This window comes from Salvelinus namaycush, chromosome 8 (genome assembly GCF_016432855.1).
Source record: "Salvelinus namaycush isolate Seneca chromosome 8, SaNama_1.0, whole genome shotgun sequence".
NCBI lineage: Eukaryota > Metazoa > Chordata > Actinopteri > Salmoniformes > Salmonidae > Salvelinus > Salvelinus namaycush.
In genome coordinates, this window is record NC_052314.1 from 8,208,630 (window position 1) to 8,222,669 (window position 14,040).

Consider the following 14,040-nt stretch of genomic DNA (forward strand, 5'->3'; position numbering starts at 1 on the left):
GGAGGAGTAGGGATTGGACCAAAGCGCAGCGTGATTATACAACATGATATTTATTAAACAAGACGAAAACTAAACACACTTGAGAATTTACAAAATAATAAACGAAGTCAACAGACCTGAACAAACGAACTTACATATACACGAAGAACGCATGAACAGGTACAGACTACACAAACGAACGAACAAACGAAACAGTCCCGTGTGGTGCACAGACACAGACACGGAAGACAATCACCCACTAATTACCAATGACCTAAACATAGAAACACATAACATAGAATGCCCACCCCAACTCACGCCCTGACCAACTAAACACATACAAAAACAAGAGAAAACAGGTCAGGAACGTGACAGCTATCAGACTTCTGATACCAATGAAGCATGAAAGAGGGGCCACAAGATGTTAACTGCTATAAAAAATGTGTTGTGTTTTGCAAATAAAAAATACAAAATAGATTGGAGTATAGTTCAACCCAGTGTAATTCAAAAGACAAAATTAAGAAACCACACCCCCTCTACATACAGAGTACACAGTCAAGTAGGAAGCCACTCCCTGTCCTCTGGTGTAAAGTTCCATGAAAGAAAGTTATTGTTGACACTGAACAGAAAGTCATCTTTGACACTGGCATTGCTTAACCTATTGGAGAGAGCACCAAAATGGCAGAGAATCAGGAACTGTTCTGTTGCTCCATCTGTCTGGATCTACTGAAGGATCCGGTGACTACTGCCTGTGGACACAGTTACTGTATGGGCTGTATTAAAGAAAGCTGGGATCAGGATGATCTGAAAGGTGTTTATAGCTGTCCACAGTGCAGACAGACCTTTACCCCAAGACCTGTTCTGAACAGGAGCACTGTGCTGGCTGAGGTGGTGGAGAAACTGAAGAAGACAGGACTCCAGGCTGCTCTCCCTCCTGCTCTGTGCTATGCTGGACCTGGAGATGTGGTGTGTGACATCTGCACTGGGAGAACTCAAAGCTGTCAAGTCCTGTCTGATGTGTCTGGCCTGTTACTGTGAGATTCACCTCCAACCTCACTATGAATCTCCTGCTTTCAAGAAGCACAAGTTGGTCAAAGCCACCGCACAACTACAGGAGAAGATCTGCTCTCATCATGACAAACTGCTGGAGGTTTACTGTCGTACCGATCAGCAGTGTATCTGTTATCTACGTACAATGGATGAACATAAAGGCCATGATAGTGTCAGCTGCAGCAGAGAGGACTGAGAAACAGGTAAATATGGGATGAAACAGGTAAATATTGGATGCTTAAATGTCACTTTACTATTCATGTCTGAAGTTATGTTCACTGGTGTTATTGATAATCCCAATATATAGAAAAAGGACATTTTTAAAGACAGTATTTGGGGTCCGAGGTCCAATAAATATGTTTAGATGCATTAGTTCCCTGCTTGACTGAAGTAGATCACCTGATGTAATCATGATTTTTATCATCATTATGTAAAACATTTTCTCTCTGCAGAGGCAATTAAAAAGAGTCAGCTGCAATCTCAGAAGACAATCCAGGAGAGAGAAGGAGATGCAGGAGCGGAGACAGACTGTGGACTCTCTGAAGGTGAGTGTTGGACATTTACTGTATACCATACAAACTTTGGGTTAATTAGCCAATTTTCTTATCAGGACACACTTGCAGTATTATCTAAAATGGGTTCTGGATTCAATCTGTACTGCCGAAGTATCGTAGAAGATCCGTGTTATAGCTAGATTTAAATTTAAAGGCAATGTTCCTCCGTTCGCGGAGACTGCATTCACAGTAAATGCAGCATATGTCGGAAATTACATTTAAAACGTAATGCCTATCTGGATGTAATCCAGCCCTTGATTTGGGTGCAGACAACATGGTAAACAAAGTCACATTTAAACTTTTTTGACATCACATACACAAAATACATATTGAATACACAGATACTGCTCAACAGAGACAATAAGAGCGCTACGTTGGGGAACAGGCTGTCACGAGTCCAGTACCAGCTGGTTGAAAATGAACCCCTCGTCTCTCTGTGAGTTAACAGTGCTCTGTACAGGCAGAAGTTAGTAAGTACGAGACAGTCTTTACTGAACTGATTGGGTCCATTGATAGAATACTCACTGAGGTGAAAATGTTGATTAGAAGCCAGGAGAAGACTGCAGTGAGACGGGCTGAAGGACTCCTGGAGCAACTGGAGCAAGAGATAGCTGAGCTGAGGAAGAGAAGCACTGAGCTGGAGCAGCTCTCACACACAGAGGATCACATCCATCTCCTCCAGGTGACATCACTTGGTCTATCAACAGAAGAATATGTCTCTCAAAGTGTCATATCTGGACTTGTGTTTGTGGAATGTGTTTGAGCTTTGGAAGACTTAATTTGCTAAACAGTTCTCTCATCTCTCCTTACAGGGTGTTAAATCTCTCTATGACCCTCATGAGCCTGTGTCCTCTCCCATCCTGCCTGCCATCTCACACCTCTCCTTTGACAGCATGACGTTTTCTCCTCCTGAGCCTGTGTCCTCTCCCATCCTGCCTGCCAACTCACACCTCTCCTTTGACAGCATGACGTTTTCTCCTCCTGAACTGAAAGATCAACTGGAGAACACGTCGAAGGAGATATGAATGACGTCTAAAAATGGTACGGAGTGCACGCATATGATCCCAAGATGTTTTTTAACCTCTATTCAAATATGTGGTATATTTCTCATGGAATGTAATCAACTTATTTGAGGTATATTGCTGAGCAGTTGTCTATTTGTGCTCATTGTGTTTTAGTCTGAAAACCCCTAACACGTTCTTCTCTTAATATTCATTTACAATGAATTATAAATTGTGACAGAATTCCAATTGTCTCCTGAGCTGAAGACCAAAGAAGAGTTGTATCTCTGTAAGAGATATTCAAACACCCTCTCAAAGACAACATACATGTTCTTTCTTTTACTTGTGTTTTTATCTCCATCTGTCAGACGTCCTCCAGCTGACGTTGGATCTGAACACAGCTGACCCAGAACTCAGCCTGTCTGAGGGAAACAGGAAGGTGACAGGCACTGATAAAGCTCAGCCCTCTCCTGACCAGAGAGATGTTCCTACTGGAGACAGGTGCTGTGTAGAGAGGGCCTGTCTGGAGTCTGCTACTGGGAGGTAGAGTGGAGCAGTGGATGGCTTGAAATAGATCAGAGGAGAATATTTAAATAACTGTACATGTATCAATCCAAACAACTCACTTTTCTGGATCAATTACTGAATCAATGTGATCTTTCAAAATAAAAGTCATCGTCATGACATTGGAATTGCTCTACTATTGAATTAATTGACACAATGAATCAGCTATTTCCAGTAATCTATGTACCAGTATATCCATTTAGACAAATAGATGACACATAACACACTCCCACATCATATCCATGTAGACTAATAGACAGTACATAATACACTCCCACATCATATCCATGTAGACTAATAGACAGTACATAACACACTCCCACATCATATCCATGTAGACTAATAGACAGTACATAACACACTCCCACATCATATCCATGTAGACTAATAGACAGTACATAACACACTCCCACATCATATCCATGTAGACTAATAGACAGTACATAAGACACTCCCACATCATATCCATGTAGACTAATAGACAGTACATAAGACACTCCCACATCATATCCATGTAGACTAATAGACAGTACATAAGACACTCCCACATCATATCCATGTAGACTAATAGACAGTACATAATACACTCCCACATCATATCCATGTAGACTAATAGACAGTACATAACACACTCCCACATCATATCCATGTAGACTAATAGACAGTACATAATACACTCCCACATCATATCCATGTAGACTAATAGACAGTACATAATACACTCCCACATCATATCCATGTAGACTAATAGACAGTACATAATACACTCCCACATTATACTTGAGTAGGAAGGAACACAAAGGTTTAAGTCTCTGACCATTTCAACCAGTGGTAATCAAAGTCTAGGTCGCGACGGTGGAACAAAAAATTAAGAGACAGATTATTGTATGGGACAATAGAGGATTTTGAGAAAGATCATTTGAAAATGTTAATTTTATTGAGTAAATGTATTTTTTGGTTTCTTTTCATTTCCATAAGTGATTAAAATGTAATGAATTGACGTATTTTTGCTGATGTAAAAATATACACATGTATAGATTTTACGGTTGTGTCTTTAGATTTGGTGGGGTCGCGAGAAATTGTGGGAAAAATGGGGTCCCTAATGAAAAAGTTTTAATACCACTGATCTAAACTGACTGTCTAAAACTGACTGTTGAATACCACTGGTCTAAACTGACTGTTGAATACCACTGATCTAAACTGACTGTTGAATACCACTGATCTAAACTGACTGTTGAATACCACTGATCTAAACTGACTGTTGAATACCACTGATCTAAACTGACTGTTGAATACCACTGATCTAAACTGACTGTTGAATACCACTGATCTAAACTGACTGTTGAATACCACTGGTCTAAACTGACTGTTGAATACCACTGATCTAAACTGACTGTTGAATACCACTGATCTAAACTGACTGTTGAATACCACTGATCTAAACTGACTGTTGAATACCACTGGTCTAAACTGACTGTTGAATACCACTGGTCTAAACTGACTGTTGAATACCACTGGTCTAAACTGACTGTTGAATACCACTGATCTAAACTGACTGTTGAATACCACTGATCTAAACTGACTGTTGAATACCACTGATCTAAACTGACTGTTGAATACCACTGGTCTAAACTGACTGTTGAATACCACTGATCTAAACTGACTGTTGAATACCACTGGTCTAAACTGACTGTTGAATACCACTGATCTAAACTGACTGTTGAATACCACTGGTCTAAACTGACTGTTGAATACCACTGATCTAAACTGACTGTCAATGAAATGAACACAGTACTGTACATACAATATATATATACAAAAGTATGTGGACACCCCTTCAAATGATTGGATTTAGCTACTTCAGCCACACCCATTGTTAACAGGTGTATAAAATCTCCATAGATAAACATTGGCAGGAGAATGACATTACTGAATAGCTCATTGAGTTTCAACGTGTAACCGTCATAGGATGCCACCTTTCCAACAAGTTAGTTTGTCAAATTTCTGCCCTGCTAGAGCTGCCCTGGTCAACTGTAAGTGCTGTTATTGTGGAAACGTCTAGGAACAACAACGGCTCACCCTCGAAGTAGTAGCTTTTGGTCATGTAGTGTACATAAATAAACCAAGTGGAACTCCAGCGCTACAGGGGACGAAGGTAGTGTAGAGGTCACAACACTGTTTCTATGGAGACTGCTGTGGAGGAGCGTTCCATGGTGTGGTAGAATCGCAGGCAGGTCTTGTACTGCAGGAGCTTCTCTGTCAGAAGGCTGCTTCCTACTCCTCTACTCTGCACCACACTCAGATCTAGGTACCTGGGACACAGGGAAGAAAGACTGCTAGGGTGGATCTGTCTCAATACGAGTACCTGGCTCAATACTGTCATCTCAAAATAGTGTCACCTGTCTCAACACAGTCACCCGTCTCAAGACTGTCACCCGTCTCAAGACTGTCACCCGTCTCAATACTGTCACCTGTCTCATCTACACAGACTATATTGATACTTTGTTCAGGTTACCACAAGGGGTCAAGGAAATTCTCAAATTTGTTTCACTGAAAATCTTGAACACAATATTTAAAGAACTAAAATGGCTTCCTGATCTCCTTTGCCTCATCTGCAATGACTATATTTATATCGATATATGAGATAATCTCATACTGTACCTGTAAGATATCCACCAGAACACCAGAGTGTTTATGGTCATCAACATGGCTAAGAAGAAGAAAAAATGCTCCAGATTCCCTTCATGCAGTGTGTTTGGGTACCAGTTACCTGTAGTTGGACAGGAGAACAGTGCTATAAGTGGCCATAGGACTGAATCACCATAATGCAGACAGACCCCCATCAACCATTCCAACATGAATGTATGTTCCTCTTCAGTTTCTATGGTTACGATGATGCATCTGTTAGTGAAGCCTTTACCTCCAGAGAGTAGGTAGACCAGCTGAATGATGAGTGCTCCCAGGAAACAGCCCCCTCCGTAGGACAGGGTGAGGAAGTGCAGGGAGATGCCTCTGATATGACTGGGTGTCAGGTGGAAGGAGATCACAGAGCCTGGAACAGAGAAGAGAGGAAGGCTGGGAAGACAAGAAGCATTCATTTGGTTCAAACGTCTCTTGTCTGTCTCTAATACACCAGTAGGGGTCATCCTAACCGTAGCTTCCAGAGTTCACAATACTATCCTCCATGTTGGTAGTTGGTTCCAACTCTCCAGATTCTAACTTCATCCCATACATACAGTTTAAGTCGAAAGTTAACATACACTTAGGTTGGAGTCATTAAAACTCGTTTTTCAACCACTCCACAAATGTCTTGTTAACAAACCCATAGTTTTGGCAAATCGGTTAGGACATCTACTTTGTGCATGACACAAGTCATTTTTCAACAATTGTTTACAGTCAGATTATTTCACTTATAATTCACTGTATCACAATTCCAGTTGGTCAGAAGTTTACATACACTAAGTTGACTGTGCCTTAAAACAGCTTGGAAAATTCCAGAAAATGATGTCATGGCTTTAGAAGCTTCTGATAGGCTAATTGACATCATTTGAATCAATTGGAGGTGTACCTGTGGATGTATTTCAAGGCCTACCTTCAAGCTCATGGGAAAATCAAAAGAAATCAGCCAAGACCTCAGGAAAAATATTGTAGGCCTCCACAAGTCTGGTTCATCATTGGGAGCCAAATGCCTGAAGGTACCACGTTCATCTGTACAAACAATAGTACGCAAGTATAAACACCATGGGACAACACAGCTGTCTCCTAGAGATGAACGTACTTTGGTGTGAAAAGTGCAAATCAATCCCAGAACAACAGCAAAGGACCTTGTGAAGATGTTGGAGGAGCCTGGTACAAAAGTATCTATATCCACAGAAAAATGAGTCCTATATCGACATAACCTGAAAGGTCGCTCAGCAAGGAAGAAGCCACTGCTCCAAAACTGACATAAAACTGCCAGACTACGGTTTGCAACTGCACATGGGGACAAAGATTGTACTTTTTGGAGAAATGTCCTCTGGTTCTGATGAAACAAAAATATAACTTTTTGGTCATAATGACCATCGTTATGTTTGGAGGAAAAAGGGGGACGCTTGCAAGCCGAAGAACACCATCCCAACCATGAAGCACGGGGGTGGCAGCATCATGATGTGTGGGTGCATTGCTGCAGGAGGTACTGGTGCACTTCACAAAATAGATGGCATCATGAGGGAGGAAAATTATGTGGATATATTGAAGAAACATCTCAAGACATCAGTCAGGAAGTTAAAGCTTGGTCGCAAATGGGTCTTCCAAATAGACAATGACCCCAAGCATACTTCCAAAGTTGTGGCAAAATGGCTTAAGGACAACAAAGTCAAGGTATTGGAGTGGCCATCACAAAGCCCTGACCTCAGTCCTATAGAAAATTTGTGGGCAGAACTGAAAAAGCGTGTGCGAGCAAGGAGGCCTATAAACCCGACTCAGTTACACCAGCTCTGTCAGGAGGAATTGGACAAAATTCACCCAACTTATTGTGGGAAGCTTGTGGAAGGCTACCCAAAACGTTTGACCCAAGTTAAACAATTTAAAGGCAATGCTATCAAATACTAATTGAGTGTATGTAAACTTCTGACCCACTGGGAATGTGATAAAATAAATAAAAGCTGAAATAAATAATTCTCTCTACTATTGTTCTGACATTTCACATTCTTAAAATAAAGTGGTAATTGACCTAAGACAGGGAACTTTTACTAGGATTTAAAGTCAGGAATTGTGAAAAACTGAGTTTAAATGTATTTGGCTAAGGTGTATGTAAACGTCCGACTTCAACTGTATGCTGTCCATTGACATTCTAACTACATGTGCTGTCCATTGACATTCTAACTACATGTGCTGTCCATTGACATTCTAACTACATGTGGTGTCCATTGACATTCTAACTACATGTGCTGTCCATTGACATTCTAACTACATGTGGTGTCCATTGACATTCTAACTACATGTGGTGTCCATTGACATTCTAACTACATGTGGTGTCCATTGACATTCTAACTACATGTGGTGTCCATTGACATTCTAACTACATGTGGTGTCCATTGACATTCTAACTACATGTGGTGTCCATTGACATTCTAACTACATGTGGTGTCCATTGACATTCTAAATCTCTAACCCAGTTTGTATCTGTGTACCAACAGTGTAGCAGCAATAGGTGTGTCAGAAATACGTGCTGGCTCTCTGTCACTCACAGGAGGGGGTGACGAGGGCCTCAGCCAGACCCAGTAGAATGTACTGGGGAGCCAGCTGGATGCAGGCCATGGAGGACACCTGTAGCACCTTCCCTGACAGGGCCTGCTCCGTCAGAGGATAGCCCTTCCTGTGGACCTCAAACAGGCCCGCTACCAGGACAGACAGGGACGCACACGCATGACCAAGCGCTGGGAGAGGAGAGGAGGGAGGGGAGGGGAGAGGGAGAGAAACAGAGAGATATGGAGAGAGAGAGAGACATTAACATTGACTGAGTCACTGATGAGGGTGGTATATGTGCATGCTTGTGTGCCGTGTGTATCAGTGTGTGTGCTGTGCGTGTGTGCCATGTGTGCATGCCTACTGATGACTCTGGCAGGGGAGAAGGGTGTTTTCTCCATGGACAGGTAGCAGGAGGTGATGCACTCCATGAGAGGGGCCAGCAGCAGCAGAGGTAGGATGCTGATGAGGTTCATGGCACCGATGGGCAGGAGGAAGCTGTTCAGGTGCAGGTTAGAGTTCATGGTCTGAATGTAGTAGCCTGATGGAATCTGTGGAAGAGGTCAGGGTAACAACACATTCTAGGACAACTTTATGGAGCAGAAATAAACATTAGAGATTTGCCTTTTTTTACCCCCAATATCTGAAAAATTATGAATTTGCACTTTCCACTGAAACTAAACAAGGACCTGAAAATGTTCTAAAAATTTCCTTTGAAGCATGTCAGTGAAGAGACCTGATGTTCTCCATTACATTGACCTGCCTGAGTGAGGCAGGCGCGGTACAGTAGCTGCAAGCCGTACAGGGGGAAGAGCCTTGCCAGGACCTTGACATTCTCCACGTGTGTCTCACTGTAGCGCCCCCCGTTGTTCTCCTTGGCGCGGTCCAGCCAGCTGGCTACGTCTCCACTCAGGTGGCGGTAGTGCAGGCAGCACATCTTCAGAGAGTTCAGGAACACCCCCAGAGTGGTCAGCAGGGAACTGCCTGTACAACAACCAAAATATAAGGTTCTAAATAAACAGAGTAAAAACTAACGGACAACTAGGGAAAGCTCAAAGCAAGTTTATTCACCCAATGAGTCAGACAGCTGAACAGACAAAGACATGATCCCACCAGCACAAGTATATATACTCCACTTTAGGCAGGAAGTTAAGTGATGTGGGTAATAAACTGTTCCTTCTCCCTTATTGTGACCTGACCTGGGGTCCTATTAATCCACAGCTCTCCACCCTTATCAGTGACGGCAATCATGTGATTGCCAACCCCCTGGCTCATATCCAACCTTAATTGGCCGCACCATATACATTCCTCCTACACATAACCATTCATTTCTGGTGTAGCAAGTATTTCAAATTACAACCCAACAACTGAAACCAGGGATATTTCACATTTCAAGTTTAGAAATCGGAACCTATCAACATCAATACTAGAATAGCCCACAACAAGCACATCAACACTAGAATTGACCACAACAACACTAGAATAGACCACAACAACCACATCAATACTAGAATTAAGTGATCGTGCTCGAGAAGCCGGTGTTTGGAGAAGATATTGGCACGGGTGTTGTTAGGCCTGAGACAAAGTCGAGGGCCGACAAACCATGCCAATATGTTCTCCAAACACTGGCTTCAAGGGCATTATCACTTTTATACAACGGGTTACCAACATATTCAAATAATGGTTGACATATTTTCATAAAAAATTTCATTTTTATAAATGTATTCATACTATTTCATCCTTCCACAAGATATAGCCCCAACACAAAACTAGGGTTGCTAACCAAGCCGGCTGGTTGTTCGTTCGTTCTATCGGTTCGGTTGCCAGAGACGCAACCCAGTCGTTCAGTCTTTTTGTTCTGTATCTATTGACGCGACCCAGTCGTTCCTTCTAAATGTTCCATTGCCATACTGGCTAGCAATGTTTTTACCCTTGCTTGCTAGCTAGCCAACTACAGCTAACTTACTGTCACGTCAGACAGTGCAGCCAGAATAACAACAGTTGCAAGTAGCTGCATTTGCATTTGTTCAAGCTCTATTCTAGCGACATTTATTTGGATATATCCATAACAATGAGCAAATGAGGCACGATTTTGCCTGGCATAGAAAATGTGCTCTCTCATCAGGACACTGTTGTTCAGAGGAGCTAGCCAACAACACAGCTAACACAATCACTTCAAACCCGAAGCTGGAAAGATTGCAAACCAGCTGCACTTTGTATTGTTTTACCTTTTTTCAATTGACATTTCTTTGTATACTGTATATTCATAAAAATTTTGCTAGCTGATTCATGATTTCGACTGGCTGAGAAACTCTGCCTGCCTGTCTGTCTTGTTCCGACTCCCGACATGTTCATTACTATGGGACAGCTGGAGATCGAATTTGAATATCGAAACAATAAATGTTGGAGAGACAGACAGCAAGGTTTATACAAATCTCCGTTGTTGAAAACTATATGTTAGTCTAAAATAAATGTGAGATAATGTCTAGATGCATTTAATAGTGGAGATCAAGCTTATAAATTGCCTGGCTGGGCTGATGAGAAAGTGGATTGCGCAGTTAGATAGAACACAGTAAATAGGCTTTTTTTTTTTTTGAAAACTCTGTTTATTAAGTTTTACACACACACAGACAAGACAAAGCAATATAAATAATATACTCAACTAGAAAAAATACAAATAATACATATAAAAAAAATAACTTTAAAGATACCATACTTTAGACAAGTTAAACACACCAGGCAGAAGGCTACAAAAGGTTAAAGGGCAATCTATAGTATAGGGACAGAGCAAACACCTCACCATTGTTCCTGTAAACAGTCAAGGGATGGGGTGGAGAAATGCAACCACTCACAGACAGTCAAGGCCACAGACCAACCATCCACTGGACCAAAAATAAAAAGTTTACAATGCTTTAAAATAAAAAATGAATAATAATAATTTTATGTAGGCGTGAACAGAATTAAAAAATAAAAATAACTGGGAAAAACAAGCTCACACCTTAGTCTCTGCCCGGGCAAGATGAACAAGGCATCCGCAGGTCACAATCAATAAGCACATCAACCTTAATGCCCCCCACCCCCACCCCAGAAAAAAACACAGAGAAATGCTCATCCAACCTCTAAGTCACAGGGGGGTCAAATACAGACTTATTTTGGTTTTAATAGGAATGCCATCAGAGGATGGACTGTTTAAAGTAAGACCGGAATGGAGCCCAAGCCTCATTAAACAGTTTGGGGTTCCCACGTGAATTGAATTGAATTTTTTCTAGTTTCAGAGAGCACAACACATCTCTCACCCAATATTTATAAGATGGGGGAGCTGCCATCTTCCAGTTCTGTAGTATTAGCCGTCTAGCTAAAAGAGTTGTATAAGCAACAGTGTCCGACTGGATTCTTGACAGGGGGGTGCCTATGGGCAGTACTCCAAAAAGGGCTGTAAGGGGAGAGGGATCTATAACAGTGTTATATATATCAGAGAAACATTTAAATATTAATTCCCAGAAACCTGACAGTTTATGACAGCCCCAGAACATATGCAACAGTGTGGCTGGTTCAATTTTACATCTGACACAGGTAGGATCAAAATCAGAGAATATTCTTCCAAGTCTGGCCCCAGACCAGTGGATACGGTGAACCACCTTGAATTGAATGAGGCTGTGTCTAGTGCTAAAAGAGGACGAATGCACCCTGCGCAGCACAGATTCCCAGGTGTCTTCCCCAAGTTCCTCCCCCAAATCCTTTTCCCATCGAGTCTTTAAAAGGCACCAAAGAAGGGTTCTGTAAGTCATGAATGATTGCATATACATCTGAAATTGCGCCCCTAGGAAGCTTGTTCAGCTCCAGGATGCTCTCTATAGCTGTATTCACAGGCCTATGGGGAATTTCAGGTGTGTTAGCTCTGACAAAGTTCCTAGTCTGGAGATAGCGGAAAAAGTGGGATTGGGGAAGGTTGAACCTTTCCTGTAGCTGAGCAAAAGAGGCAAATGTATCATCAAAGAATAATTGGGCTAGTGAGGAGAGGCCTAGTGAGTGCCAGATGCCAAAAGCCCCATCATTCAAAGATGGAGGAAATAAAATGTTCTGATTGATTGGGCCTGATAGAGAAAAGCCTCGGAGGCCAAAGGCTAAACGGAACTGATTCCAAATTTTAAGAGACTGCTTTACAATTGGGTTGACACACCTTTTGCCTAGGGACACTGGGAGAGACGAGCACAACACAGAAGAAAGTGCAGCAGGTTTACACGATTCAGACTCCATCTGGACCCAGAGTGGTCTGGGGCCAGTAGGATCAGTCTGCAGCCAGTACAGAAGGGCTCTGAAATTTGCAGCCCAATAGTATGTCTGAAAATTTGGTAGAGCTAAACCCCCCAATGACTTAGGCTTCTGTAAATGTTTTCTACCAATCCGTGGTACCTTGCCATCCCAAATAAAATGCATGAATGTTTGATCCAGTGAAATAAAAAAAGATTTTGGAATAAAAATGGGTAAACATTGAAATAAATATAGAAATTTGGGCAACACACTCATTTTAATGACATTAATCCTTCCGATAAGAGAAAGAGGTAGCGCATTCCAAAAAGTAAAAGATTGTTTCAAACTGTCTGCTAGAGCAACCAAGTTTTCCTGAAACAGATTTGAATATTTCCTTGTCACTTTAACTCCCAAGTAGGTGAATTGATCCCGGACAATCCTAAACTGAGAACTTGTAAAAGAGCACTTTAAAGCAGCCTTGTTTACAGGAAAAAGCTCACTCTTGCCTAGATTCAGCTTGTACCCTGAGATTGATCCAAACCTTTTAAGAACAGATAAGGCGCGTGGCAATGAGGTATCAGGGTTAGAGATACACAAAAGGAGGTCATCCGCATATAGCGAGACTTTCTGCTCTGAGCCCGTCCGGATTATTCCTTGAATGGCATCATTAGAGCGTAGTGCAATGGCGAGAGGTTCGATTGCCAAAGCAAACAACAAGGGGGAGAGTGGACAGCCCTGTCTGGATCCGCGGTGCAAGGGAAAATAGTCAGAGGACAAGTTGTTAGTCCGTACCGAAGCCATGGGGGAAAAATAAAGAATCTTTATCCACGCAATGAATTTGGGGCCAAAGCCAAATCTATAAAGGGTAGCTGTTAGGTAATCCCACTCAACGCGGTCAAACGCTTTTTCTGCATCAAGTGAGACCACCACCTCTGGGTCCTCCGACGCAGGGGAGTACAGTATATTCATAAGGCGCCTAATATTGAAAAACAAATGCCTATTTCTCACAAAGCCAGTCTGGTCAGAGTGTATTACTTGATGCAGCGAGCCTTCCATACGGATGGCTAAAAGCTTGGCTAGGATTTTGTAATCACAGTTTAAAAGCGAGATTGGGCGATAGGATCCACATTCCAGGGGGTCTTTGTTTTTCTTTAATAGTAATGAAATTGAAGCCTGATAAAGACTAGGCGGTAGCTTTGAGGTATTAAGGCACTCTGCAAATAGTCGAGACAAGAATGGGCAAAGCAGACCAGAAAACGTCCTGTAAAATTCGGTTGGAAAACCATCCGGACCCGGTGATTTACCACTTTTCATTGCGGACACTGCTGTTGCAATCTCCTCAGGTGTAAATTCTTCTTCTAGACAGTCATGGGTGTCTGTATCAATTGAAGGCATATTCAGGCCATTAAAGAAGG

At 42.0% G+C, this 14,040-nt stretch overlaps 1 protein-coding gene and 1 pseudogene across 1 annotated transcript in view; one reads left to right on the plus strand and one right to left on the minus strand.

The window, feature by feature from the left end:
- The first annotated feature begins 547 nt into the window (after window positions 1-547).
- Window positions 548-2,608, plus strand: LOC120051690 (annotated as a pseudogene).
- A 2,627-nt stretch (window positions 2,609-5,235) lies between these two features.
- The window catches only part of slc15a5 (solute carrier family 15 member 5), a 39,690-nt gene continuing 30,885 nt past the window's right edge, over window positions 5,236-14,040 (minus strand). Inside the window, exons 4-9 of the mRNA XM_038998578.1 lie at window positions 9,138-9,358; window positions 8,739-8,925; window positions 8,377-8,565; window positions 6,069-6,200; window positions 5,810-5,918; window positions 5,236-5,460 (exon numbers count right to left, since the gene is read on the minus strand). Of these exons, the coding sequence (XP_038854506.1) occupies window positions 5,316-5,460; window positions 5,810-5,918; window positions 6,069-6,200; window positions 8,377-8,565; window positions 8,739-8,925; window positions 9,138-9,358 (983 nt within the window). The 3' untranslated portion in view covers window positions 5,236-5,315. The remainder of the gene's footprint in view (window positions 5,461-5,809; window positions 5,919-6,068; window positions 6,201-8,376; window positions 8,566-8,738; window positions 8,926-9,137; window positions 9,359-14,040) is intronic.